The following is a 24561-nucleotide window of genomic DNA, read 5'->3' as shown; positions in this document are numbered from 1 at the left end:
ACAGTTTTATTTGCACGGCGCGCTATTAAGGTTCCATAGTACTCAACTAAGTTATCCTCATCAAATTTAACATAGTAAACATCTACCGCTCGAGACTATGTCAAAGGCTGGTATGAAATACGGTGCCCCTGTGCAATCTTTCATCGACACATCTTTTTTTCAGGAATTGTCTCGACTCAAACTGGATGTGCTGAAGTTGGAATCCAAAGGACTGCCCTTATTTTGTACTTTGGAGAAGTCTTTTACTTCGAAATCAAGCAAGAGTGTACCTCTGTTCCTGAATGAGCAGAGTTTTAGAGAAGAATCTTTGGGAATAGCTGGTGGAGTGCCATTTAAGGGGTTCATTTACAATTACAACGTATTTGAGGACTTCAAGACACTCGACAAGAAGAAGTTCATTGACACGATAGCAGAGGAGAAGTTTGTGGACGGTAAGAGTGACATTAATGACAGCGTTGGTTTTTACATCATAAGTTTTGCAGATTTAAAGAAGTATCGCTTTTACTATTGGGTATGCGTACCATGCTTCCAAAAACAGTCCCTGGCGATTGAACTACTCAACGAAGAGCCTTTGATATCGGCTACACCGTATCAATCATGGTTCGAGGAGAATACAGATCAGTGGGTTTTGATTATCAATGCTGCGGATCAGTTGGTACATTATACTAAGGAAGAGGCCAAAACGTGTAGAGCGTTGGTTATTAGGGATACAAGTCGACTCGATCGGATCCCAAGCGCTATTGCCAAGAACTTTCTTACAATATTCAATCACGACAATCCTCAAAAGTGTGAACTTGATGTCTACTTTATCAGACCCGATAACTCGAGTTTTGCCTTAAAACTTTCACTCAGTTTAGCCGGTCAGGATGATCATTTGCAAGTTAGCGGTTGGGAAAGGAACACTCAGAATAAGCTCGGTCCTCGTGCAATCGATCTCAGCTCTCTGATAGATCCTCTGAAGATAGCTGATCAATCCGTCGACCTGAATCTCAAATTGATGAAATGGAGAATAGCTCCTCAGATTGACCTCCAAAAGATCAAGGAGACAAAAGTGTTATTGCTAGGGGCAGGAACCCTAGGATGTTATGTGTCTCGTGCCTTAATGGCGTGGGGCGTTCGGAAGATAACTTTTGTGGATAATAGCACCGTATCTTATTCAAACCCAGTTAGACAACCGTTATTTGAGTTCAGTGACGTGGGCAAACCCAAAGCGCAAGCTGCGGCTGCAGCATTAAAAAAGGTGTTTCCTCTCATGAATGTAGAAGGTGTGGAGTTGAGCGTGCCGATGATTGGTCATCCGATTACCAGCGATGAAATTGAGCGGTCTGATTATGACCGGCTGTGTAACCTATTTGACCAGCACGACGTGGTATTCCTACTGATGGACTCAAGAGAGACTCGCTGGCTGCCAACCGTCCTGGGGAAATTTAAAAATAAGGTAGTGATCAATGCTGCCCTTGGCTTCGACAGCTATTTGGTCATGAGACATGGATCATATTTTGATGAACCAAGTTCACGTCTAGGCTGCTACTTCTGCCACGACGTCTTTGCACCAAAGGACAGCCTAACAGACAGAACGCTGGATGAAATGTGTACCGTTACTCGACCAGGAGTTGCACTCATGGCCGCGTCCCAAGCGGTCGAATTACTCGTATCAATGCTACAACCGAAGGACCCGCAAGACTCAACTAGAAACATACTAGGTGATATTCCACACCAAATTCGCGGGTTCCTCAACAATTTCTCCACCTTAAAGCTCGAAACACCAGCTTATGCCCATTGTTCTGCCTGTTGTCCCGAAGTGATCGGTTCTTGCAAAGAATTCGGCTGGGACTTTGTACAAGCAGCCCTGAATGATCACACTTACATTGAACAAATTAGCGGACTCGCACAAGTGCAACAGGATGCCGAGAGAGCAACTCAGGAGTGGGATCAGGATGATGAAGAGTTTAGCGATGAGTTATATGATATGGACTAATCGCTCATTACGAAAGTATCGATTTTTCACTTCATAGTTTCCTTGAGGTTAAAGGATATTCAAGATATCTCGAAGCTTTTAGGTAAATGAGTGGGCATTGGGACTTGTTTTGAGCCTCTAAGAGACCAATTGAGGTTGTTCCTTTCCATTAATGGTGGCTAAGCGCAGGAAGGCTAGAACTCGCCATGAGGAAAAGGTCGAAGAGCCCGAGTTGAAAAAGCAGAAGGCTACACAGGGTAAAGAAGAGGTAAAGCCGAATATAGAAGAACAGGAGCCTCAGGAGACCTCTATTGATGATAAAGAAGATTTAAAAGAGCAAGAATTGGAATCATCAAACGCGGAACAGAGTGCGGAGAAGACATTAGCGAAAGATGAGTCCAACGAGATTAAAAAAGACCAAGAAGAAACTCCAAAAGAGGAAGCAGCACAGGAAAAACCCGCTGATGAAGTCAAAGAGAATCATATTGAAGAGCTTAAACAAGAGCCTGAAGTAACAGCAGTGACACATGAAGTTATTGAGGACGAAAACAATGGCATTACAAAGTTTGAGTTTGATGGAGTTGAATACAAGTTCAAAGAAAGGGCCAGTGTCATCGAAGAGAGAGAGGGAAGAATCGAGTTTCGAGTAGTGAATAATGACAATACGAAGGAGAATCTGATGGTTTTGACCGGTCTCAAGAACATATTTCAGAAACAATTGCCCAAGATGCCGAAGGAATACATTGCTAGATTGGTCTACGACCGCAGTCATTTGTCCATGGCTGTGGTTAGAAAACCGTTGACCGTGGTCGGTGGGATTACGTATCGCCCGTTTGAGAAACGAGAATTTGGAGAAATTGTGTTCTGTGCCATTAGTTCCACCGAGCAGGTAAGAGGGTATGGTGCACATTTGATGAATCATTTGAAAGATTACGTGCGAAATACAACCAGTATCAAACACTTCTTAACATACGCCGATAACTATGCCATTGGATACTTTAAGAAACAGGGTTTTACAAAAGAGATAACTTTGGAGAAAAGCATATGGATGGGTTACATCAAGGATTATGAAGGTGGTACTTTAATGCAATGTACTATGCTGCCGCGAATACGATACCTGGATGCGGCTAAGATTCTGCTTTTACAAGAAGCTGCATTAAGGCGGAAGATAAGAACCATTTCCAAATCGCATATAATCAGGCCTGGTTTGAAAGTCTTCAAGGATGTTAAAAATATTAAACCTGTGGATCCAATGACCATTCCGGGACTGAAAGAAGCAGGTTGGACTCCTGAAATGGATGAGCTAGCACAAAGGCCCAAGCGAGGACCACACTATGCCTCGATGCAAAACATTCTCACTGAGCTACAGAACCACGCAGCCGCATGGCCTTTTCTTCAACCTGTTAATCGAGAAGAAGTTCCAGATTATTACGATTTTATCAAAGAACCGATGGATCTAAGTACTATGGAGGTTAAGTTGGAGAATAACAGGTATGAAAAGATGGAAAATTTCATTTATGACGCAAGATTGATCTTTAACAATTGTAGAATGTACAATGGTGAAAACACATCGTACTTCAAATACGCCAACAGGTTGGAAAAATTCTTCAATAGTAAGATCAAAGAAATACCAGAATACTCACATCTTGTGGATTGACTGGGAAATGACTTATCGATTTAAGGATGTAACTTTATATATGTATATCTAATCGAGTGATGTGCAAGAGACCTTACGACATCTCAACGTCTCGATCTTCAGGAGCCTCTTGTGCTTCCTTTTCCTTAAGCTCTTTTATGATTTCTGCTGTCTTTGAATCGTCGTAGATCTTGAATCCATCCTCCTTTGTAGTACTACTCAACTGGGCATTGTTCTCATCCAATTTCTCCTCCATAACTTGCTTTAAGATCTTTAGTACTAATAATTCTGCCTCCTTTAGCGTCAGCGAAGAATGCCATTCGTTTTGTAACTCGGATTGAGCTCCCTCAGAGCCTGATCCAATGGCCTTAGCATTGTAACGGTAGAAAGTTCCTGAGGGCTCGGCATGGAACAATTGGTATCCTGATTCCTTATCATACCCGGCGATTAAAAGAGCCACACCAAACGGTCTCGACATTAATCTTTCTTCACCAGCTGCACCTTCACCAAACCTCAGAGCCAAATCACATACCGATTGGGTCAGCGATTCAACACTCATATCTTCATCATAGTACAGGTTATGTGTCACAGCAGCAGTTCTAGCATGCTCAATCATAGAACGGGCATCTGCCGTTAACCCACTCATCGCACAACCTATATGACGATCGACTTCCACAATCTTTTCAATGGAATCTGCTTCAAGTAGAGGAGAAGTAGCTCTTTTCTCCACACCTAGCACTACACCTTCACTAGTGGCAATCCCTATAGCAGTTGACCCTAGTTTGATGGCTTCCAACGAATATTCCACTTGAAAAAGTCTCCCTTCGGGTGAAAACGTACTCACTCCCCGATCATATTCACTTCTGGTTAAGAACATCCTGTCTATTGATCGATTGAGTGAAGATCCGTGTCACTAGTACTCCAGTCTTCTTATATGGCTGTTATAGGGCCTTTTGCCACCTTCTAGTACTAAGGGACTAATTAGTTAGATTGACTAACCGTTAAAAGCGATATTGTGTATATAGCCATATTGCGACTTGATGGCTACATTAGAGGTATAACCAGAGATTTCCGGTGTCTAAAACCTATATAACTTATTTTCAAGAGCTCAAAACGCTTATCTGGGACTTTTTTAAGATATTTATTTTGTTTACAAGTATTGTATTTGAAGATGCTGGAAATGAGTTTTTAATCAACAAAACATAATTCTTGAGTTGAAGAAAAAAAACAAGAGATGGGAAAACTACTAGCAGTGGTCGGCAGGTAGGTATATAGATAGAGGATTAACAATAATTTTAAGAGCACAGGAAAATATGGTGGGTCTCAAACACAGTCAAAATTTTAATTCACGTTGATTTACCGGTCGTTAGAGCCTTGAAAAAAATAAGTTAAAACAGGACATCGTAGTACGTAGATTTGGCCATATAGGGATGGTTGAGTATTCTTGATGCTTGGTTTAGTGAGTTTGTTTTATTTTGTGACGTGCTTCAATATCACTCCGTACGTAGACGCGATTAGCCTTCAGACTCAAAGGTAAACAAACGGCATCACTACACTTCAATGGCTTCAAGAGGCCTGTAAAAGGTCGTTAGTTTGCCCAAGGTCTGAATGGAGGCTAAAGCTGTGGATGACTATGTTGAGCTTTCAAATGCGGCCAAAAACGGGCCTTTGCTGGGTAGGCTGGTGAATTATCAGCCCTTATTTAGTACGGATCCGAAAGTGCGGTCATACCCGCTGAGTGAGCTATCTGCACCAGATCAAAAGAGGACTCAGGAAGCTCTAGTTGTACGGGACCTTTTAAACGTTCTAGTGGGGCTAGAAGGCGTGTATATTCGCTACAATAACTATTATGATCCACATAGTGATGTGGTTCCAGAGTTTAAGATAGCAAAGACGATGGACCCTTCGTTGAAATCATTTAGTAAGAGGATAGCCAAGTTGGGGAAATATTATATTGTGCTGACAAAAGTGGCCGAAAAATGGTCAGAGCCCTCATTTGGAAATATATTGCATCGATTTGGATTTGAAGTAAAGAGGTTTCTGAGGCTCAACTATTTACATTTCATTGCTGATCGTCTAGAGAGGGATTTCAAGGAAAGTACAACTTTCTCTATAAGTGAATTAGAGCAAGTAATAACCGATGTGGAAATTACAAAACAATTAGAATTGCTGTATACAGTATCCGAGAGAATCGACCGAGAAGATCGAACAAGAAGGAATATGGACCGAGTGAAGGAAGACTTCAATAATTTTATCAATGATTTGAAGGATCAAGGACAATCTAGTAACGCTTTCATACTGGCAACAGATACTAGAGTGCTTCCAATAGCGAAAGGTGGTGTTATTCTTCGCATAATACAAGAAATGGTACATGAAAACCTCGGAGATCGAACTAACGTGGCATTTTTGAACAATATCCTGAATGATGTTGCTGGGAACTACTGTGAGATGCTTTTCAAGTGGCTTACTGAAGGTAAGTTAAACGACCCTTACGATGAGTTCATGGTAGTCGATACGATGAAAAATGTCAATGATATAACTCCACATATGAAGTATGGTGATCGACTGTGGGATACTCAATTCGTGATCCGTAAAGACGGTCTTCTCAAGCAATATGATTCAAATGCGGACAATGAACTGTTATTTATGGTGTTAACGACGGGAAAGTTAGTGAACTTGGTAAAGACTAGTTTAAACAAAGTCAACCTGACATTGGCAACTAATAGAGATGATGAAATAAAAAACTTCTCGGAACTTATGGAGGGCTCCACTTTGGAGTTATACATCAATAAGTGGTACAACGAGGCCAACAAGTTATGTCTTCAGATGTACCTCGAGGGATATGAATTGGTGAAGTTGATTAGGATGTTACAGAAACATTATTTCGGGTATCATAATGCAAACGGCGTATCGAGATTCCTGCAAAAGAATATGGTCGAACTTACAAGAAGATATAGGAAAAATGGGTATGAGCGTGAGAAGCTACAGAGAGCTTTTGAAATTGAAAGGGAATCGAAATACTCCAGCAACAACGATTTAGTGAAACAATTACTGAATTTACAACTGGACGATCAACCATTTGGAGAGGTTATATTACAGTACGTGAGGCAAGGCGAAGAGCAAAGAGAAGAATTAACTATTTCCGGAGAAGACGATGGGACTCGATTATTGCGGGCGAACAATTTCCAAAATTTGAAGGACATTCTCTTGCAAGAACTTACGTCTGCTCATGATGGAAGCGAAGACATAAAGGCCCTCAAGAGTAACATTTACTACCTAAATTTCGAAATGATCGTGCCGTACCCAATAAGCATCATTATCACAAGACCCTGCATTGTTCAATATCAGATCATTTCAAGGTATTTCTTTCTTCTTCAATACTATAGCAAGTTGCTCGATGATACATGGATAGAAATCAACAAGAATATTGTATGGAAATACAGAGGCTTCACGAAATTAGTTCGCCAGAGAGTCATAAAGAGAAGTCGTGTGCTCCACAACCAGATGAGCCAATTTGTTAAACTAGTACTGGAGTATTTTACACAAGATGTCGTCGAGAGAGAGATGAATGCAATGACCAGCACAACCACCAAGAAAGCCTCTATCCTGGACTGGCAATCTTGCTCGCAAGAGTGCTTAACTAATATAATGACCAATTGTTGTCTCTCGCAGCTGATCGAGATTCAATTACAAATATTTGAGATTATTCACAAGTTCTGCAAATTCATCACATCCATGAGACGCGAATTCTGCCAACTAGATGCAAATCTCTACGAGATGTACACCTCCTCCAACAGCAGGCGAGTGGATATACCCACAAATATCTACACTCCGGAAGAATATACAACAAGAACATCAGAATACATTACTTACATCGACATGGTAGTCCAGGGGTTCCAGCAACATGTACTCGCCTTCAAGGAAGGATTGGGCCACCATCACCGCAGCAACAGATCTAGAGATACAAATGGCGACGACCACCATAGCGCCGCTAGGCTCTTAACCTCATTATCCAGCTAAAACTCACTATTCACTACATTTTACACGTGACCAAAGTCCGGAAGATCACAGGCTCCTCTATTTTCTAGCTTCCACTAAATTTATCCGAAAGGACGGAAAAAATTAGAAGAAGCTGTAGGCCAGCTTCCACTAAACTTTTCATGAACTTCAGGTCTGCCCACAAATAATGCATAACCTATGGCTTGTAAGTACTAATTGTTGTGGATACCAGAGGCGGCTTGATGCTCGTACGCACACCATGTTAGTGAATATTGGCCAAAAGAAGCAGCAAAGCAGCATCTTGCTGATACTATCTTCTGATCGTTGGCTATTGGAACATAATTGTGTTGTGATATTTGCCAATTGAACGGTGTGGTTTTTTTTTTTGGTTCTAATGATGTCTGGAATTCTCGTGCGACCCAATAATTTGGTGCAACTGGGCAGTACAGTTGCAGGCCTTAGGGTATTTGCCGCATCCACACCATACTAGCGACCATCATCAATGTCCACCAAGTTGAAAAGAAAAAAATAGAAGAACGACGAAGCATGCAAGGTAATATGAGCTTTGGAAAACTATATAAGAGAACCATTGAATTGAATCATTATTTTCAATTGATTTATTCTCTTATTATTTTTTTCTAGAATACCAAGCAATTTATTGCACAACCCCAACAACAAACTAAAATAATTACAATGGCTGTCTCCAAGGTTTTTGCTAGATCCGTCTACGACTCTCGTGGTAACCCAACTGTCGAAGTTGAATTGACCACTGAAAAGGGTACTTTCAGATCCATCGTTCCATCTGGTGCTTCCACTGGTGTCCATGAAGCTCTAGAATTGAGAGATGGTGACAAGCACAGATGGATGGGTAAGGGTGTTACCAAGGCCGTCGCTAACGTCAACAACGTCATTGCCCCAGCTTTCGTTAAGGCTAACATTGATGTTAAGAACCAAGAAGCTGTCGATGAGTTCTTGAACTCTTTGGACGGTACCCCAAACAAGGGTAAGCTAGGTGCTAACGCTATCTTGGGTATCTCCATGGCTGCTGCCAGAGCTGCTGCCGCTGAGAAGAACGTCCCATTGTACCAACATTTGGCTGACTTGTCTCAATCCAAGGCTTCTCCATTCGTTTTGCCAGTTCCATTCTTGAACGTCTTGAACGGTGGTTCCCACGCTGGTGGTGCTTTGGCTTTGCAAGAATTCATGATTGCTCCAACTGGTGCTAAGAACTTCGCTGAAGCTATGGAAATCGGTTCCGAAGTTTACCACAACTTGAAGTCTTTGACCAAGAAGAGATACGGTGCTTCTGCCGGTAACGTCGGTGACGAAGGTGGTGTTGCTCCAAACATTCAAACTGCTGAAGAAGCTTTGGACTTGATCGTTGACGCTATCAAGGCTGCTGGTCACGAAGGTAAGGTCAAGATCGGTTTGGACTGTGCTTCCTCTGAATTCTACAAGGACGGTAAGTACGATTTGGACTTCAAGAACCCTAACTCTGATGCTTCCAAGTGGTTGTCTGGTCCACAATTGGCTGACTTGTACCACTCTTTGACCAAGAAGTACCCAATTGTCTCCATCGAAGATCCATTTGCTGAAGATGACTGGGAAGCTTGGTCTCACTTCTTCAAGACCGCTGGTGTCCAAATTGTCGCTGATGACTTGACTGTCACCAACCCATTGAGAATCAAGACCGCCATCGAAAAGAAGGCTGCTGACGCTTTGTTGTTGAAGGTCAACCAAATCGGTTCTCTATCTGAATCCATCAAGGCTGCTAAGGACTCTTTCGCTGCTGACTGGGGTGTCATGGTTTCCCACAGATCTGGTGAAACTGAAGACACTTTCATTGCTGACTTGGTTGTCGGTTTGAGATCCGGTCAAATCAAGACTGGTGCTCCAGCTAGATCCGAAAGATTGGCCAAGTTGAACCAATTGTTGAGAATCGAAGAAGAATTGGGTGACAAGGCTGTCTACGCTGGTGAAAACTTCCACCACGGTTTCAAGTTGTAAACTGATCAAGCTAACTTGATGATTATTTAGTTTACTTTCACGCTATTTTACGAGTCTTTTATAGGTTTTAAAATTTGATACAAATTTATATTTCATTTCTTTGATCATTTCGTTTATTGAAAAGGGCTCTCATCATGTACAGCCACTTATATAGATAGCCACTAGTTAAAGAACCCCAAGAGGCTGACTGATTTACCAATCCTCTGAACGCAACACCACTCGACAACAATGAATCACGGAGATATGGATATGGGGGAAGACTCTTGTTCTATGAACATGCTGTTCACTTGGAACTACAAGAACACATGCGTTGTGTTCCGTTGGTGGCACATCAAGAGACTCAGCGACTTACTACTCAGTTTCCTCGCTATCATGATCCTAGGATACCTATATGAATACATGAGATACTACATCCACAAATCCCTGGCAAATAGAGGCTCTCAAACCACTAATGTCGACCGCAGAAGGAACAAGCTCTACAACAGCTGCTTATACGGATTGCAGGTGGGTTACTCGTTCATGCTAATGCTCGTTTTCATGACATACAATGGATGGCTTATGATCGCCGTTGTGTTGGGAGCCATATGGGGCCACTACTCCTGGGGCTCGCATGTCAAGACACTAGCGGAAGATATCCCAGCCATGGCCTGCCACTGAGGGATTCAACTGCCATTTCCAGAGGTTACCTAGCTAGATACTAATATAAAAAAATGCTTATCGCTACAACATCCCATATAGGCTATTGACTCTGATGCCACACTTTCCAAGATAACTCTAAAGATGCACTAGTCGTCAAAAAATCTATCAAAATTGAATTGATCCACAAGGACTGGTTTGCCTGGCAACAGATCTTGAGATGGATGCTGTGCTTACCAATATCCAAAGTGTCAGTGTTCTTTATGGAGTCGGTTTTTTTTGAATAATGTGGCGTCTTATGCAACACTATACAAAAATCTCCAGGTGAAGTATAAATGAAGAGGGCATAAACAACGATTGGTTACCAATTGGCTACCGAAATGGGTTGAGAGAGTAATTATGACAGTGGCAATTGTTAAGAGATTGGCCATTATCGGCGGTGGCCCTGGTGGTCTTGCAGCTGCGAGAGTTTTCTTGAAGAATGCACCTAATTTCGAGATCGACTTGTTCGAAAGGGATCGTACTGTTGGTGGATTGTGGCATTATGGTGATCAGAAACGTCAGGGCAGCCCGATGTACGATCATTTGGAGACTAATATCTCCAAACACATCATGAAATTTAGTGGGTTTCCTTTCCCAGAGAAGGTGCCTACTTACCCATGGAGGAAAGATGTCTTTGAGTATTTAAAGAGTTATTCTGAGAAATTTCTCGAGAATGAGGATAGAGTCAGGATTCTTTTGAATCATCGGGTCGATAGCTTATCAAAGAAGGGAAGTGTGTGGAGTTTGGTTTCGCACAATAATGTCGATAATAAGGACAGTAGAAAAGAGTATGATTATGTTGTTGTAGCTAATGGTCATCATCATGAGCCAAGGTTGCCCCAGAATGTTGCAGGTTTAGACCAGTGGTTTGAGAGCGGTGCTGCATTTTGTGCTAGAGACTTTCAGAACTGTAAATTTGCCCAAGGTAAGAACGTCGTTGTTGTAGGAAATGGTAGTTCAGGTTCTGATATCTTGAACCAGGTTTCGACTGTGGCGCATAAACTTTATCATAGTGTTAGAAATCCTGAGGAAGTAGCCAAAACCACTGGTTATCCACAACTCGACATATTGACCACTGTACCAAAGATAACTAGTGTCGACTGGCAAACACGTTCTGTGAATCTCGAGAACGGTGAAACAATTAAAAACGTCGATTATTTGGTTTATGCTACGGGCTATTTGTACTCGCTACCATTTTTCGAACCCACTTTGAGAGCCGATTTGCTAGGTGGACCAAGCAAAACTTCAGCAGCAAGAGTCCACAACCTCTGGAAGCAGATTTTCTACGTCAAGGATCCAACTTTGGCATTCGCTTTACTACCTCAATTGATTGTGCCGTTCCCGCTCGCCGAATTGCAGGCTGCTTTGATGGTCAAAGCATTTAACGGTGACTTACAAGTTCCTGCGAAATCCGATGATGAATTAGACCCCGAACTCGCCAAGAAACAACCTGCTTACCACCCAATCCCCGATTTCAAAGATTTGGACTATTATAATGAGCTGCAATCGATTCTAGACACGGCCGGCGGTGCCAAGGATCCTTTGCAACCGGTGAAATGGGACGAAACCTACCAGCAAATGAGGATAACCAGTACTTCCGACAAACAAAAACGTAACATAATTCTCACGAAGCACGCAAAAGAATCCAGAGCTCAAAACAAACCTTATGAGCTCATCAAGTTTTCATTATAGACTTTAAAGACTTTATACACTATGTAATAGTATTCGCACGTGACTTATGAACCATTATTATACAAAATTCATCTCATCGCTACAATAACTATATTGTACAATAATATACATCATTGAGGCCTCTTCATGTTGTTCTGGATATCTTGGATGTATGATGGACAATGGTTATACTGATACTGAACCGGGATTTCAAAGTTATTCATGTGCGAGATGCAGAAGGTTGAAGAAACGGTGTCCGAAGCAGTCTCCCGCTTGCCAGACGTGTTTGAAAGCTGGCGAGACATGTTTATACCTTGGGAGGGCCCCTAGGAGAACCAGGAAGGAATTGGAAGAGGCTAAACTACGAGGCGAGTTCCAACCGAAGAAGAAACATCATACCGACAAGTCAGAACCAGGTAATAGTAGTGAGAGCAATACTGCGAATTCGAATAGTTCACCTGGATTGACCAATGATGTCCTAGTGGATCCTCGTGGGAAACCGCTACTCGAAACGGATAATGTCGATGGTGGTGGAACTCAATTACATTCACCCACCGGCTCGAGTGTACATCTGGATCGCGTATCGTCTTTGGTATCTGTTCTAGGCGCTATGGCTGAGGGAGCACAGTTGAGTACATCCCCAATGGGATTGGTTTTGAATCATAAAGGTGCCTCGTTTCCCCACAAAAACTACGTGGATATACATATTCAGACTCCGGATCAAGAGAGTGAGAACGATTTTCAGAAGCATAAATTACCAGCACTACGTTCAAACCAATGGAAACCTCCTCTGGAAAATGGATCGACACCCGTTGATGCCCCTTCTATACAGGCGGAAGCTATAACAGGTATTTTTAAAGGCGGCAGAATCACTCCATGGATAACAGAGAACGGTCAATACAAGCCTATTGAACGGTCATTGTACGATCGTTTTATTGCTGCTTACTTCAAGCACAATCATAAATCATTTTACATGATGGACAAGGTTGCCTTCTTAAACAAAGTGTCGACTATTAGAGATTTCACGATGATGGACGGAGAGTTTGAAGATCATTTCATTTTTCAGCTTTACATGGCAATGGCTATTGGATGTACAACGCTGCAGAGGGCCGAGATGTTGACCGATGAAGAAGGAGACCTGAGTGAACATTTTGCATTCCTGGCGATGAAGAGGTTTCGTCCCGTGATTCGACGTCAAAATATCGAGACCATCAAATGTTTGTTACTTTTGGGTATCTTTGCACTTTTCGAGCCAAAAGGTGTCTCATCGTGGACCATCAGTGGACTGATTATGAGGATAAGTATCGGGCTAGGATTTAATAGGGCATTGGCTGGAGAAAGATTGAAGAAATTCACTCCAGTAGAGGCTGAACTAAGATACCGAGTCTTTTGGAGTGCTTACTGTTTTGAGAGACTGGTATGCACCTCTCTTGGTAGAATGTCATCGATAGACGACGATGAAATCACGGTTCCACTTCCACAGCCGCTCAATGATGAGGAGAAAGAAGATTTGGAAGTCGCAAATATGATGATCTCGTTAAGAAGAATGAGCGGTCGTATATACAAGAAAGTCCATCTTGTCAGCGTTGGACGGAAAAACTATACTATTGAACAAAAGAATGAAATAATCGAATCGCTAAGACAGGAGATTGACGAAATATACCAAAGAGAGAGTGCGTCAATCAACGAAAAGAACGCAAACAAATGGGGTGGCGGTAGCCTATCGTTCCATTGCTCAGATATATGGCTTGCCATGCGATACGCCCAATTGCAGATCATGCTCTACAGGCCCTCAGTGCTAATACCGAAACCACCAATGAAATCCCTCACGAAGCTGGGCGAATTTTGCCTGCAAGCACTAAAACACACTTACACACTGTACAAGAAAAAGCTACTGCCTCTGAACTGGATAACACTCTTCCGAACCCTGACCATTTGCAATACAATGCTATACTGTCTTTGCCACTGGAGCATAGATATAGCTGAAAGTGAAATAGAGATTCAACAGTGCGTTGAGATCCTACGACATTTTGGAGAGAAATGGGTTTTCCCCAAGAAATGTGCCGAAGTGTTCCAAAACATCAGTAGCACTATACTTGATATCAGTCTAAGCACAGGACAAATTCCCAACATGGAAAAACTAACCAGAGAATTATTTGGAGCCAGTGACGAGTATCAAGATATATTAGATGAGAATAACGTCGACGTCTCATGGATCGATAAGCTAATTTAACCGAGCTTCTCTTCCAGGCTGCTAGCGCCGCAACAATGACTGCTGACGCTGATTCCTGTGTTCCCACTAAACGCATGAAGCAGCCCATGCGACTATAAGTTTACACCTTCAAGCTGCCTTGTCGACCGTTATCACGCTATTTTACTTTGAAAAATTCCTCGAGCATTGTCGGAAAAACCTACAGTGTGCCGTGCCTACCGCGAAAATTCTAGAGATAATACGGCGAACGTTACCAATTATTCACCGTTGGTTGGTTACTTACTAAGCATTCCATTACAAACAGAATGTTTGGTGAGGGCCACCATACATGACTGGCTTCCGCTTCCGAAAGTATGGAGCTTGAGCTTAGTCAAATCTCGGACGTCGTTCCTTATGAGTTGTAGGTTAAAGCTTTGTTCGTTTATTTTCAGATGAGTAAGACAAGCCACAGCTAATGTTGTATAAAAATGGGGGATAATCAGTTCAGTTTGTTCCATCGGTTAGTATCGGTTTACTATTATTATTGTTCTTTTTTTTTGGACTGTAATCAGATAGCACCGTTGGATTCTATTAAGGATGTCTTTTGTTCAAGATTTCAAACCAATTGCACTAGCTGACACTAAGCTTTTCAAGCCAATCAAAATTGGTAACAATGAATTGGCACACCGTGTGGTTATGCCACCTTTGACCAGAATGAGAGCTACTCATCCAGGCAATGTTCCTAACAAGGACTGGGCTGTTGAGTACTATGACCAACGTTCTAAAAGACCTGGAACTTTGATAATCACTGAGGGTGCTTTCCCATCAGCACAAAGTGGTGGTTACGACAATGTACCAGGTATCTGGTCTCCAGCACAACTTGAACAATGGAAAAAGATCTTCGCCAAGATTCACGAGAACAAGTCTTTTGTCTGGGTTCAACTTTGGGTTTTAGGAAGACAATCTTTTGCTGATACGTTGGCAAGAGATGGCCTTCGTTATGATTCTGCTTCCGATGGAGTTTACATGGACGAAGAGCAACGTGAAAGAGCTGTGAAGAGCAATAACCCACAACATGGTTTGACCAAGGCTGAAATTAAACAGTACATTAGCGAATACGTCGATGCCGCCAAGAAGTCCATTGAAGCAGGTGCCGATGGTGTGGAAATTCACAGTGCCAACGGTTACCTATTAAACCAATTCTTGGACCCTATTTCCAACAAGAGAACCGATGAATATGGTGGATCTATCGAGAACAGAGCTCGTTTCGTGCTGGAAGTTGTCGATGCTGTCACCGAGGCTATCGGTTGCGACAAAGTTGGTATCAGATTATCTCCATATGGTACTTTCGGTACTATGTCTGGTGGTTCTGAGCCATTGATCGTTGCTCAATTTGCCTATGTATTGGGTGAATTGGAAAAGAGAGGAAAGGCTGGGAAACGTCTATCATTCGTTCACCTTGTCGAACCTCGTGTGACAAATCCATTCTACACTGAAGGCCAAGGTGAGTACACCGAAGGCACCAATGACTTTGCATACTCTGTCTGGAAAGGTCCAATCATCAGAGCTGGTAACTTGGCTCTACACCCAGAAGTTGTTAAGAAAATGGTCGAAGACGACAGAACTCTGATAGGTTACGGTAGATTTTTTATCTCAAATCCCGATATCGTCGACCGTGTGGAAAAAGGTTTGCCATTGAACAAGTACAACAGAGATACTTTTTACGCCATGACAGCTAATGGTTACCTTGACTACCCAACTTATGATGAGGCAGTTAAGCTTGGTTACAAATAGGTACGGCATTATACAGATATATATGATATATATTGATCTTTCAAATGATGAATAGAGCTGCAACAGTCTGAATTCCAAAGAATATTTGTCTTATGGTTCGTGGTTTTGGAACTTGTTAGTGCAAACCATTTCGCCAAATGTAATATCATTAGCCTCCTTAGCTTAGTGGTAGAGCGTTGCACTTGTAATGCAAAGGTCGCTAGTTCAATTCTGGCAGGTGGCATATTTTTTTGATTTAAAATCAACCCTTCTTCCTTCTCTTAGGATCGTAAAGATTCAACATCTTGCGGGCTGTCAAGCCTCGTAATACGAATTGTCTGTCTATTATTCATCGTGCCTTTGTTTGCTTATTAGCTATAAGCTTTATTTTAGTGAAAAAAAAGATCATAATAGCCCTCCTTCGAAAACACTTCTAAAAAAAACAGTCGTTAATTGACCAGAATGTTCCTACAATTAGTGTCCTACGTTGGCGCTGTATTGGGTTTCCTCTTTCTTACACTTTCCATTGCGTCAGGATTATACTATATCAGTGAAATAGTGGAAGAACATACCGAATCTACCAGGCGATTCCTCACAAGAGCCATTTACACAATTATAGCTACTTTTGTGCTGCTGTTACTATTTGACTCATTCCCATTTAAACTATCCATCTTTTCGATCATATCAAATGTCATTTACCTGCAGAATTTAAAGACTTTCCCTTTCATTTCATTAACAAGTCCCATTTTCATTTTGAGCAGTTGCTGTGTGGTACTTAACCATTACTTCTGGTTTAAATATTTTAATGACAACGAAGTACCTCCACAATTCAAGTTCAACCCAAACTATATCCCAAAGAGACGCGCTAGTTTCTCCGAAGTAGCCTCATTCTTCGGAATATGTGTTTGGTTCATCCCATTTGCCTTGTTTGTATCATTGAGTGCTGGAGATTATGTGCTCCCCACTACAACTGCAAGTAGTTCGAAGAAGACAGATTTACCAGCCGGCGAAGAAGAACCACGTTTACGTAAGAGAGCCGTCGGGTTGGCGAGAGTTGTAATCAATTCGTTGCGTCAATACGTTTACTCGATTGCCAGGGTTTTCGGCTACGAGATTGACCCAAACCATGATACTTTAGTCATTTAAATATATAGAAAAGCATTTAAGAAGTTTTATTACAATGATCGGATCCCTCATCACGTCTAAGTGAAAAACTCCAATTATAAACACAGATCAATTAAAGTTGAAGGATCCCTGATGCCGGGAATTGATCGACGGGATGCTTGTCGTTTCTGGTCAAAGGATTATATCAGTGGAATTTCAGCTTTAATTGGTTGTATAGACAATGATATCGACCGGCTCGAGAAGGAAGCTCATTTCTACAAATGGTTCATCGACGACTGGTCCAAAAATTTGTTACAAAGTTTAGGTAAGGCAGCTCAAGATACTGAATTGTTTGAGCATGAAGCATTGTGTGATCTGCTAATAGATCTGAAGAGGTCGTTGAATGTCGAAGAATTAGAAGGTCAATGCCTGGGACCCTTACAGGCAACTATCAAAAGAGAGAAAGAAGTGCGCCAAGAAATGGAACAGCAATTGAAATCGTTTCATACCAACTACTCGAAGGATCTGAAAGCCTTAAAAGACTCATTTAAATTGTACAATCGCAAAGCATCTGCATCACCATTTGTTGAATCCAAACTGTCGGAACCAACCCAAACAGGCATTGTTTTAGATGATCATTTGTCTTTTACCAACAGTAATGAACTACAATCATTCTTGGAAAGGGTTAAGCAACCAATGCCAGTACAAAAGAAGGGCTTTATGAACTATTTAGGTGTAGAAGGCAAAAATTCATTTCAAGGCAAGGTGATGCTGGATGCAATCAAGAGAAACACCGAAAAGCTGGACACTTCACCGTACAATCTAGACAGACTAGGCCAGAAGATGTTAGATCTGAAATTGATAGAAGAGGACAGTATGGCCATTGGCGGCAAACACCTCTTCACGCAGGACGGATACTTTCAGTGGCCCCAGCCATCGAAAGATCCTACAGCTAATAATTCTTTGACAAGTTGGTTCAAAGGGCTTCCAATCGGTAGTGTCAATGATATTGGGATCGATGAATTGAAGGAGAGATATTTCGCAAAATGCTGTAAACTAGAGTACTCGAGATTCGAGTTAGAGAAGGCAATTTACCAAGTTTACAAAAGCTATTTCCAAAACTCAGCACAGGAAATTGACAGACACCTAGTAAATAACAGAAGGACATTCAACAAGCTGTTCAAGCGTGATAAGAGTCCGGAGGACATCATCGAGAATCCCATCCCGGTCGTACGTTATTTCACTAGAGACAGCAGTACACACATCATCAAATGGGAATTCGAGCAAGATCGACTAGTTCGTCGCGAGATGATGTTTGGCTGTCCTGCCATTGACGAAGATACGATCGCTGCGATACACCTGATCTTGAACCATGTAAGAGACTTCAATGACGAGAAGGATCTGGAAGCGAAGATCGCCAAAAGCTGGACCAGCGGGAGCGTCGTGGACATGAATCGAGCTATCAGTCTCAAGATGGATCTGATTAAGATTTTTAAAGATGTGAATAACGCAACAAACACCAAAGCCGTGGAAACAATTATCCGTAGCAACCACTATACCGCAGTTGACGACTGGATAGGTTTGATCAAGTTATGGCTGCTCGAAATCCCAGACAGCCTGGTACCACCCATTTGCTGTGATCTCATTACGAAAAACCACGACTGGACCGACAAAGTACCACTGAATAACTTACGAGTACTCATTGAAATCTGCAGTCATTTACAATCGATCAAGATGCCCATAACGCAACCTGAAAACCCCATATACCACTACTTTATCCGTCCAGCAGACTGTCTACGAAACTTCACCAAGGACTACAATACATTCGAGCCCTGGGCTCTTTCACTGCCCACAACAATCGAATCCCTCCAGCTAGCCTACCATAACAGAAGACAAGAAGAACAACTCCAGATATCTCAACCGGCACCAAAAACAACCCCAAGTATTCTGATCCGGTCTATCGAAGAACCAACTACACCACCGCGCCTTGACGAAACTTTCATCCCAAGACCTTTCAGAACCGTATCAGCGGCAAGCTCAACGCCAGGCTCACCGGTTCCAAGCCGTGCCAGCAAGCGTATTAGTGGCCTCGTCATCGAACTACCAGGCTCACCAACCACTACTACTGAATCGTAATACCCTCGAGTTTTTCCGACAGGCACGCAGTTTTCCCGCAGTTTTTCCGCAGTTTTTCCAGATCTTCCACAGCTTCCTCTAAGTGAAAAATTTAGTGGAAGCCACAATTTACATACAATCTAGGCCCTCCTACTTTCCAATAGTCGAGCATTGGAAAATTGAAAAAGATGTGTAATACGGATTGATTCGAGAAAGCACTTCCATTGGACGTTCTCGACGTTGGATACGGGGTGTGATCGTTGTTGGTTTTATTGTTTATCCCCTCCCTCCTTTGCTGGGCTGGTTAGTAACGCCGGTTAGTATTGGTGAGAGAGGAGTTTAGCTAATGACAATCCTTAACGATTCTCGTGCAGATACCCTACTGCAATTGTAAAAAACGATACTTTCACCTGTTTATATAAACCAAAGGTGAATAGTGAGTATTTTACGGTTTTTCCGTTTTTTGAAGATTGCGCAGTACAACAAGAAAGATAGATTCAATTACAACGATGGCTGCAGTGTATGTTATAGAAGTCGAAAGAGGTCAATGGCAGGTGAACGATTTACTAACGATTGGAAATTTATAGTGCTGATTTCGGTTTGATTGGTTTGGCCGTTATGGGTCAGAACTTGATCCTAAACGTTGCTGACCACGGGTTTACTGTGGTTGCTTACAACAGAACCACTTCAAAGGTGGACCACTTCTTGGAAAATGAAGCCAAGGGTAAGTCTATTGTTGGTGCACACTCTTTGGAAGAATTGGTTTCCAAATTGAAGAAACCTAGAAAGATCATGTTGTTGGTCAAGGCCGGTAAGCCAGTCGACTATTTGATCAACGATTTGGTTCCTCTATTGGACAAGGGTGATATCATCATTGATGGTGGTAACTCTCACTTCCCAGACTCTAACAGACGTTTCGAAGAGTTGGAGAAGAAGGGTATTTTGTTCGTTGGTTCCGGTGTGTCTGGTGGTGAAGATGGTGCTCGTTACGGTCCATCTTTGATGCCAGGTGGTGCCGAAGAAGCTTGGCCACACATCAAGCCAATCTTCCAAGCTATCTCTGCTAAATCCGACGGTGAAGCTTGTTGTGACTGGGTTGGCCCAGCTGGTGCCGGTCACTACGTCAAGATGGTCCACAACGGTATCGAGTACGGTGACATGCAATTGATTTGTGAAGTTTACGACATCTTGAAGCGTGTTGGTGGTTTCGAAGACAAAGAGATCAGTGAAGTCTTTGCCAAGTGGAACACTGGTGTGCTAGACTCTTTCCTAATTGAGATTACCAGAGATATCTTGAAGAAGAACGACACTGACGGTGTTCCAATCGTTGAAAAGATCTTGGATACCGCTGGTCAAAAGGGTACCGGTAAGTGGACCGCTATCAACGCTCTAGACTTGGGTCAACCTGTCACTTTGATCGGTGAAGCTGTCTTCAGTCGTTGTTTGTCTGCTTTGAAGGCTGAAAGAGGTAGAGCCTCCAAGGTCTTGCCTGGTCCAGAGATCCCAAAGAATGCCATCACCGACAAGAAGCAGTTTGTCGATGATTTGGAACAAGCCCTATACGCTGCTAAAATTATCTCTTACGCTCAAGGTTTCATGTTGATCCGTGAAGCTGGTAAGACTTACGGCTGGAAATTGAACAACCCAGCTATCGCTCTAATGTGGAGAGGTGGTTGTATCATCAGATCCGCCTTCTTGGGTGAAATCACCAAGGCTTACAGACAAAACCCAGAATTGGAAAACCTCTTGTTCCACAGTTTCTTCTCTGACGCTGTCTCTAAGGCTCAATCTGGCTGGAGAAAGACCGCTGCCTTGGCTACTCAATACGGTATCCCAACCCCAGCTATCTCCACTGCTTTGGCTTTCTACGATGGTTACAGATGTGAAAGACTTCCAGCTAACTTGTTGCAAGCTCAAAGAGATTACTTCGGTGCTCATTGTTTCAAGGTCTTGCCAGAATTTGCTTCTGCAACTTTCCCAGAAGGTAAGGACATTCACGTCAACTGGACTGGTCACGGTGGTAACATCTCTGCAAGCAGTTACGATGCTTAAGTAATGATCTTAAGATCTTCTTATCATGATTATTCTATCAATAAAGTCTTATTACACTATATACAGATATAACCTGCTGTGGGCTTCAATTTCATGAATCTCGTCAATGGTTTTTCATTTCCGTAAAACTATTATAACATGGAAGCGACACAAATTCAACATAGAATTTAAAATATTTTGACAACAGGAAAAGGAAACCGTATTTTGATCTAAAGAAGTGGCAATAATATCATTCAGATTTTGGGGTATACGAATTGATTTAGTCTGATTACTTGCGGTTCTTGGATTGAATATGGAAAATTGGAACCACATTCAAGGTCAAAGACAAATTATTGAACCTCCACCAGAATTACCAATTTATAAAGTACCCTCAAAATCACCTCACAAAGAGGTTGCTGGTAAGAGATTTGTCAACAAGGTTAAAGGGTGGTTTTCCGGCGGCCGCCGAAATGATGATTGGTACTCGTTTCCTGAATATTTAGCTCATGGAAGATTGCAAAAGGGGGAATCTGCTCATGAAGATAGTTATTCAAGACATGAACTGCACGAAATAGGCGAGAGTGAGGAAGATGATCCTCATGGTAATTCTCAAAGGTTAGTAGTCCAGGAAAGTGCAAAAACATTTTTAACAGGCAATAATATCTATGCAAATCACATACCACAATTTCCGGCAAAAGGGCGTCTAGAGAACCATTATTTGGCAAGAAAGAAATCATTGCCAGATATGAATATTGTCTCTAATCCATCATCCTCGCTAGAGTTCAAGAAAAGGCCAATGTCTTTGGTGGTAAATGAACCACAAAAAATGAGTGTCCTCACAACTTCATATCTTCAGTCCAGGAATGTTACGCTTCACAAGATCTCCAGGAGATTAAATTCAATTGGTAACAAGAAGCTGGAATGTGCCAAACTTACCAAGAAACTTCTCAAAGATTTAACAATTTGGGGTGAAAAGACAACTTCTGATAATATTGATGTCACTGAATTAGTAGAGGAGTTATATGAATTATTCCAAAAAAGATATGTTGTTGGAACAAAAATATCTGAAAGGCTCAAAGTTTTGACCAACGAGCTCGAGTTCATTGGTAAAAGAGAAAATGAAATGGCAGAAGAGAAGAGACATCTATTAGCGGCTTTGAAAAAATACGATTATTGCAAAGAAAGAAGGGGAGAGAATGATGAGGAGAGTAATTTGTTCAAAGAAAGAGTAATGGCTCATGAAAAATCATATGAGACATATCAATTAAATTATCAATATGCTGTCTCAGTAAGCGCGAGGCAGCTATTCAAGGAAGTCGCGATTGAATACTACGAAAGGACTTCAGATTTGAAAGAAAATAGTGGAGCTTTTCTGCTAAATGCATTGAAGACTTTAGAAAATACTCACAATAATGAAGTATTTCTCAAGGACCTTGATAAATTGAGGATGTTGAGGGCCGAGAGAAATTGGACTAGGTTGAAGCCTGAACAGAGAAATAACCCACAAAATTGGGTAGATCTGGTTAGCGGTAAGCACGATAATGATGACACTTTGATGAAAAAGGTCTACGAGGGTTTGCCAATTGCTTACACTCCAATGCCAGAAGTTTCGCCAGCAAAGACACCGCATTTGGATTTGCGAACCGGATTAGAAGAGAGTTTCTCAGGTATTAAAAGTGATCGTTTCAATCCCATTACAAGTAACGAGTTTTTCCTCGATAGATCACCTTCAAAGAATGAAGACGACCAGGACGAATCGAATTACGAGACCGTGAGACCAGATAGGATTGAAGAAAAGGTGGAAGAGGACACGATCCCAAGAAGCCTTAACCCTAATGTCTTAAAAGATGATCGAAATAAAATTCCGAGTCTAAGGACACATTTGAAGGACAATACGCTTCAAAAGAAGATAGAAGTCAAGGATAAGAGTCCTAAAGGACTCACTGAAATTGAGAAGTCCAAACATGGTTTTCTTGTAAATTTTGGTGAAATGTCAAGACAGTTTAAGGACGCCGAGCAATACTTACAGGAAAACAAATGGACTGAACCGTCCGCATAGAGGTTCTACCGTGATATACTTTTAGCCTTTAATATCATTAATTTCATGATTTATCACATAATATTATTTACAAGTGATATATTAGCGCCCCCTACGAACTGAAAAGTCTCTTGGAGATTTCATAACTCGATATCATTATAGCACAACTTGGGGCAATCTTGGCTACCCTTACGAAGAGCCCCGTATACAGCGAACCCAGTCCCTCCTGTCGCCTTATTGTGTCAAGAAATCTGAACATGTTCCTGTCCCTCCTAGTGGGTTGTTTGGTAAGCGTCGATTGCGGCGTCTTTCCAACATATGAGATCTGCCATCTTGTCTTTCCCACATCAAATGGATGTGTACAAATTGCAGCAATCGCACCACTTATACTTCCACCGATGAAGCTGTTGAAAAAATGATTCCAATTGGACTGCTGATTTGACGATAACGATGACGATCTGAATTGAAAATAGAGATGTTTCTTACAAAATTCGTAGGAACCCCAGTAAATTGCACTAAATGGGACATCTCGCCAGAGTGTAATCTCCAAACCTCTGAAAAGTACTCTATAACCACCAGTGGCCATTTCATTCCTGGTTTCCTGTAGCAAATCTTTCATTATGACCCATGTAGATGTAGATTTTGAGGATCTCGGTATACTTTGCAACCTTGTCTTTAAGAGCTCCAAAGGAGCCACCGTAGTAGCTGCAAAAACTCTTGCAAATGCACCACAGACTAATGGATTGAATGCTGGATAGTACTTGCCAATCGGTGAGACATCTCGCAAGTACTCGTACCCGTGAAATATACAACATTTGCCGGTATTGCCATCAACAGTGTTACAGAGACTCCCCCTCCATAGTGTTAAAATGCCCTCATTTTGTGCAATTTTACTGAAGGCTTCCAATGTACCATTAAATCTCACCGATGAGCTCTTGCAATTAAGCTCTTTGAAACATGGATCCTGCCAAAATACAGTTTCGCTCTTGGGAATCGCAGCTACACTAACTTTCCCCTTCGGCAGCTCTACATTACAGGAACAATCTGGAAGCATTTCCTGTTGTTGTAAACGAATCCTTACCACATCCATCGGAGTTAAAATGAGCGAAGTGAATAACGATCCCACTCCAGCACTGATCATTCGCTCCCGGATAGTCAAGTTTTCAGACGAACCACTTCCCATGACCCACAGACACCCGTTCCCAAACTTAAAACTCTTTAAATCCCTTTTTTAAGCTACCTTATCCGACTCTATCCAGTCTTTAGTGGTCTTGAACCTTCGCACTTCTTTAATCTACACCCACAATCATTCCATACGCCCTTCGTCTAAGTGTCAGTATATCAAATTGTGACGCCAAGAT

The 24561-nt window shown here is 42.0% G+C and overlaps 14 protein-coding genes and 1 non-coding gene across 15 annotated transcripts; 13 read left to right on the top strand and 2 right to left on the bottom strand.

Annotated features, from left to right (window-relative positions):
- Positions 1-97: 97 nt before the first annotated feature.
- Positions 98-1978, top strand: ATG7 (Atg7p; the record flags this gene model as incomplete). The annotated part of the gene is made up of 1 exon (XM_003682620.1): positions 98-1978. One exon carries the CDS (start codon positions 98-100, stop codon positions 1976-1978), a length of 1881 nt encoding a protein of 626 aa, XP_003682668.1.
- A 151-nt stretch (positions 1979-2129) lies between these two features.
- GCN5 (histone acetyltransferase GCN5) lies at positions 2130-3614 on the top strand (the record flags this gene model as incomplete). The annotated part of the gene is made up of 1 exon (XM_003682619.1): positions 2130-3614. The coding sequence occupies one exon, from the start codon at positions 2130-2132 to the stop codon at positions 3612-3614; it is 1485 nt and encodes a 494-aa protein (XP_003682667.1).
- Positions 3615-3687: 73 nt separating this feature from the next.
- PUP2 (proteasome core particle subunit alpha 5) lies at positions 3688-4470 on the bottom strand (the record flags this gene model as incomplete). Its single annotated transcript, XM_003682618.1, has 1 exon — positions 3688-4470. The coding sequence occupies one exon, from the start codon at positions 4468-4470 to the stop codon at positions 3688-3690; it is 783 nt and encodes a 260-aa protein (XP_003682666.1).
- A 731-nt stretch (positions 4471-5201) lies between these two features.
- On the top strand, positions 5202-7613 carry SPC97 (gamma-tubulin-complex subunit SPC97; the record flags this gene model as incomplete). The annotated part of the gene is made up of 1 exon (XM_003682617.1): positions 5202-7613. One exon carries the CDS (start codon positions 5202-5204, stop codon positions 7611-7613), a length of 2412 nt encoding a protein of 803 aa, XP_003682665.1.
- Positions 7614-8285: 672 nt separating this feature from the next.
- On the top strand, positions 8286-9599 carry ENO2 (phosphopyruvate hydratase ENO2; the record flags this gene model as incomplete). The annotated part of the gene is made up of 1 exon (XM_003682616.1): positions 8286-9599. One exon carries the CDS (start codon positions 8286-8288, stop codon positions 9597-9599), a length of 1314 nt encoding a protein of 437 aa, XP_003682664.1.
- A 228-nt stretch (positions 9600-9827) lies between these two features.
- CTR2 (low-affinity Cu transporter) lies at positions 9828-10256 on the top strand (the record flags this gene model as incomplete). Its single annotated transcript, XM_003682615.1, has 1 exon — positions 9828-10256. One exon carries the CDS (start codon positions 9828-9830, stop codon positions 10254-10256), a length of 429 nt encoding a protein of 142 aa, XP_003682663.1.
- Positions 10257-10634: 378 nt separating this feature from the next.
- FMO1 (N,N-dimethylaniline monooxygenase) lies at positions 10635-11969 on the top strand (the record flags this gene model as incomplete). The annotated part of the gene is made up of 1 exon (XM_003682614.1): positions 10635-11969. The coding sequence occupies one exon, from the start codon at positions 10635-10637 to the stop codon at positions 11967-11969; it is 1335 nt and encodes a 444-aa protein (XP_003682662.1).
- Positions 11970-12120: 151 nt separating this feature from the next.
- STB5 (Stb5p) lies at positions 12121-14181 on the top strand (the record flags this gene model as incomplete). The annotated part of the gene is made up of 1 exon (XM_003682613.1): positions 12121-14181. The coding sequence occupies one exon, from the start codon at positions 12121-12123 to the stop codon at positions 14179-14181; it is 2061 nt and encodes a 686-aa protein (XP_003682661.1).
- Positions 14182-14736: 555 nt separating this feature from the next.
- On the top strand, positions 14737-15933 carry OYE2 (NADPH dehydrogenase; the record flags this gene model as incomplete). Its single annotated transcript, XM_003682612.1, has 1 exon — positions 14737-15933. One exon carries the CDS (start codon positions 14737-14739, stop codon positions 15931-15933), a length of 1197 nt encoding a protein of 398 aa, XP_003682660.1.
- Positions 15934-16084: 151 nt separating this feature from the next.
- Positions 16085-16156, top strand: TDEL0Gtrna9T. Its single transcript has one exon. It is a non-coding gene; the product is annotated as a tRNA-Thr (tRNA).
- Positions 16157-16374: 218 nt separating this feature from the next.
- On the top strand, positions 16375-17058 carry SVP26 (Svp26p; the record flags this gene model as incomplete). Its single annotated transcript, XM_003682611.1, has 1 exon — positions 16375-17058. One exon carries the CDS (start codon positions 16375-16377, stop codon positions 17056-17058), a length of 684 nt encoding a protein of 227 aa, XP_003682659.1.
- Positions 17059-17169: 111 nt separating this feature from the next.
- On the top strand, positions 17170-19152 carry RGD3 (Rgd3p; the record flags this gene model as incomplete). The annotated part of the gene is made up of 1 exon (XM_003682610.1): positions 17170-19152. One exon carries the CDS (start codon positions 17170-17172, stop codon positions 19150-19152), a length of 1983 nt encoding a protein of 660 aa, XP_003682658.1.
- Positions 19153-19640: 488 nt separating this feature from the next.
- TDEL0G00790 (NADP(+)-dependent, decarboxylating phosphogluconate dehydrogenase) lies at positions 19641-21183 on the top strand (the record flags this gene model as incomplete). The annotated part of the gene is made up of 2 exons (XM_003682609.1): positions 19641-19651; positions 19719-21183. 2 exons carry the CDS (start codon positions 19641-19643, stop codon positions 21181-21183), a joined length of 1476 nt encoding a protein of 491 aa, XP_003682657.1.
- A 292-nt stretch (positions 21184-21475) lies between these two features.
- SSP1 (Ssp1p) lies at positions 21476-23221 on the top strand (the record flags this gene model as incomplete). Its single annotated transcript, XM_003682608.1, has 1 exon — positions 21476-23221. One exon carries the CDS (start codon positions 21476-21478, stop codon positions 23219-23221), a length of 1746 nt encoding a protein of 581 aa, XP_003682656.1.
- Positions 23222-23312: 91 nt separating this feature from the next.
- Positions 23313-24383, bottom strand: MTM1 (Mtm1p; the record flags this gene model as incomplete). Its single annotated transcript, XM_003682607.1, has 1 exon — positions 23313-24383. The coding sequence occupies one exon, from the start codon at positions 24381-24383 to the stop codon at positions 23313-23315; it is 1071 nt and encodes a 356-aa protein (XP_003682655.1).
- Between the last annotated feature and the right edge of the window lie 178 nt (positions 24384-24561).

The sequence above is a fragment of the Torulaspora delbrueckii genome, chromosome 7 (genome assembly GCF_000243375.1).
Source record: "Torulaspora delbrueckii CBS 1146 chromosome 7, complete genome".
In the NCBI taxonomy this organism is placed as follows: Eukaryota; Fungi; Ascomycota; class Saccharomycetes; order Saccharomycetales; family Saccharomycetaceae; genus Torulaspora; species Torulaspora delbrueckii.
The sequence above is the reverse complement of the archived record's forward strand: the minus strand, read 5'-3'. Positions and strand labels throughout refer to the sequence as shown.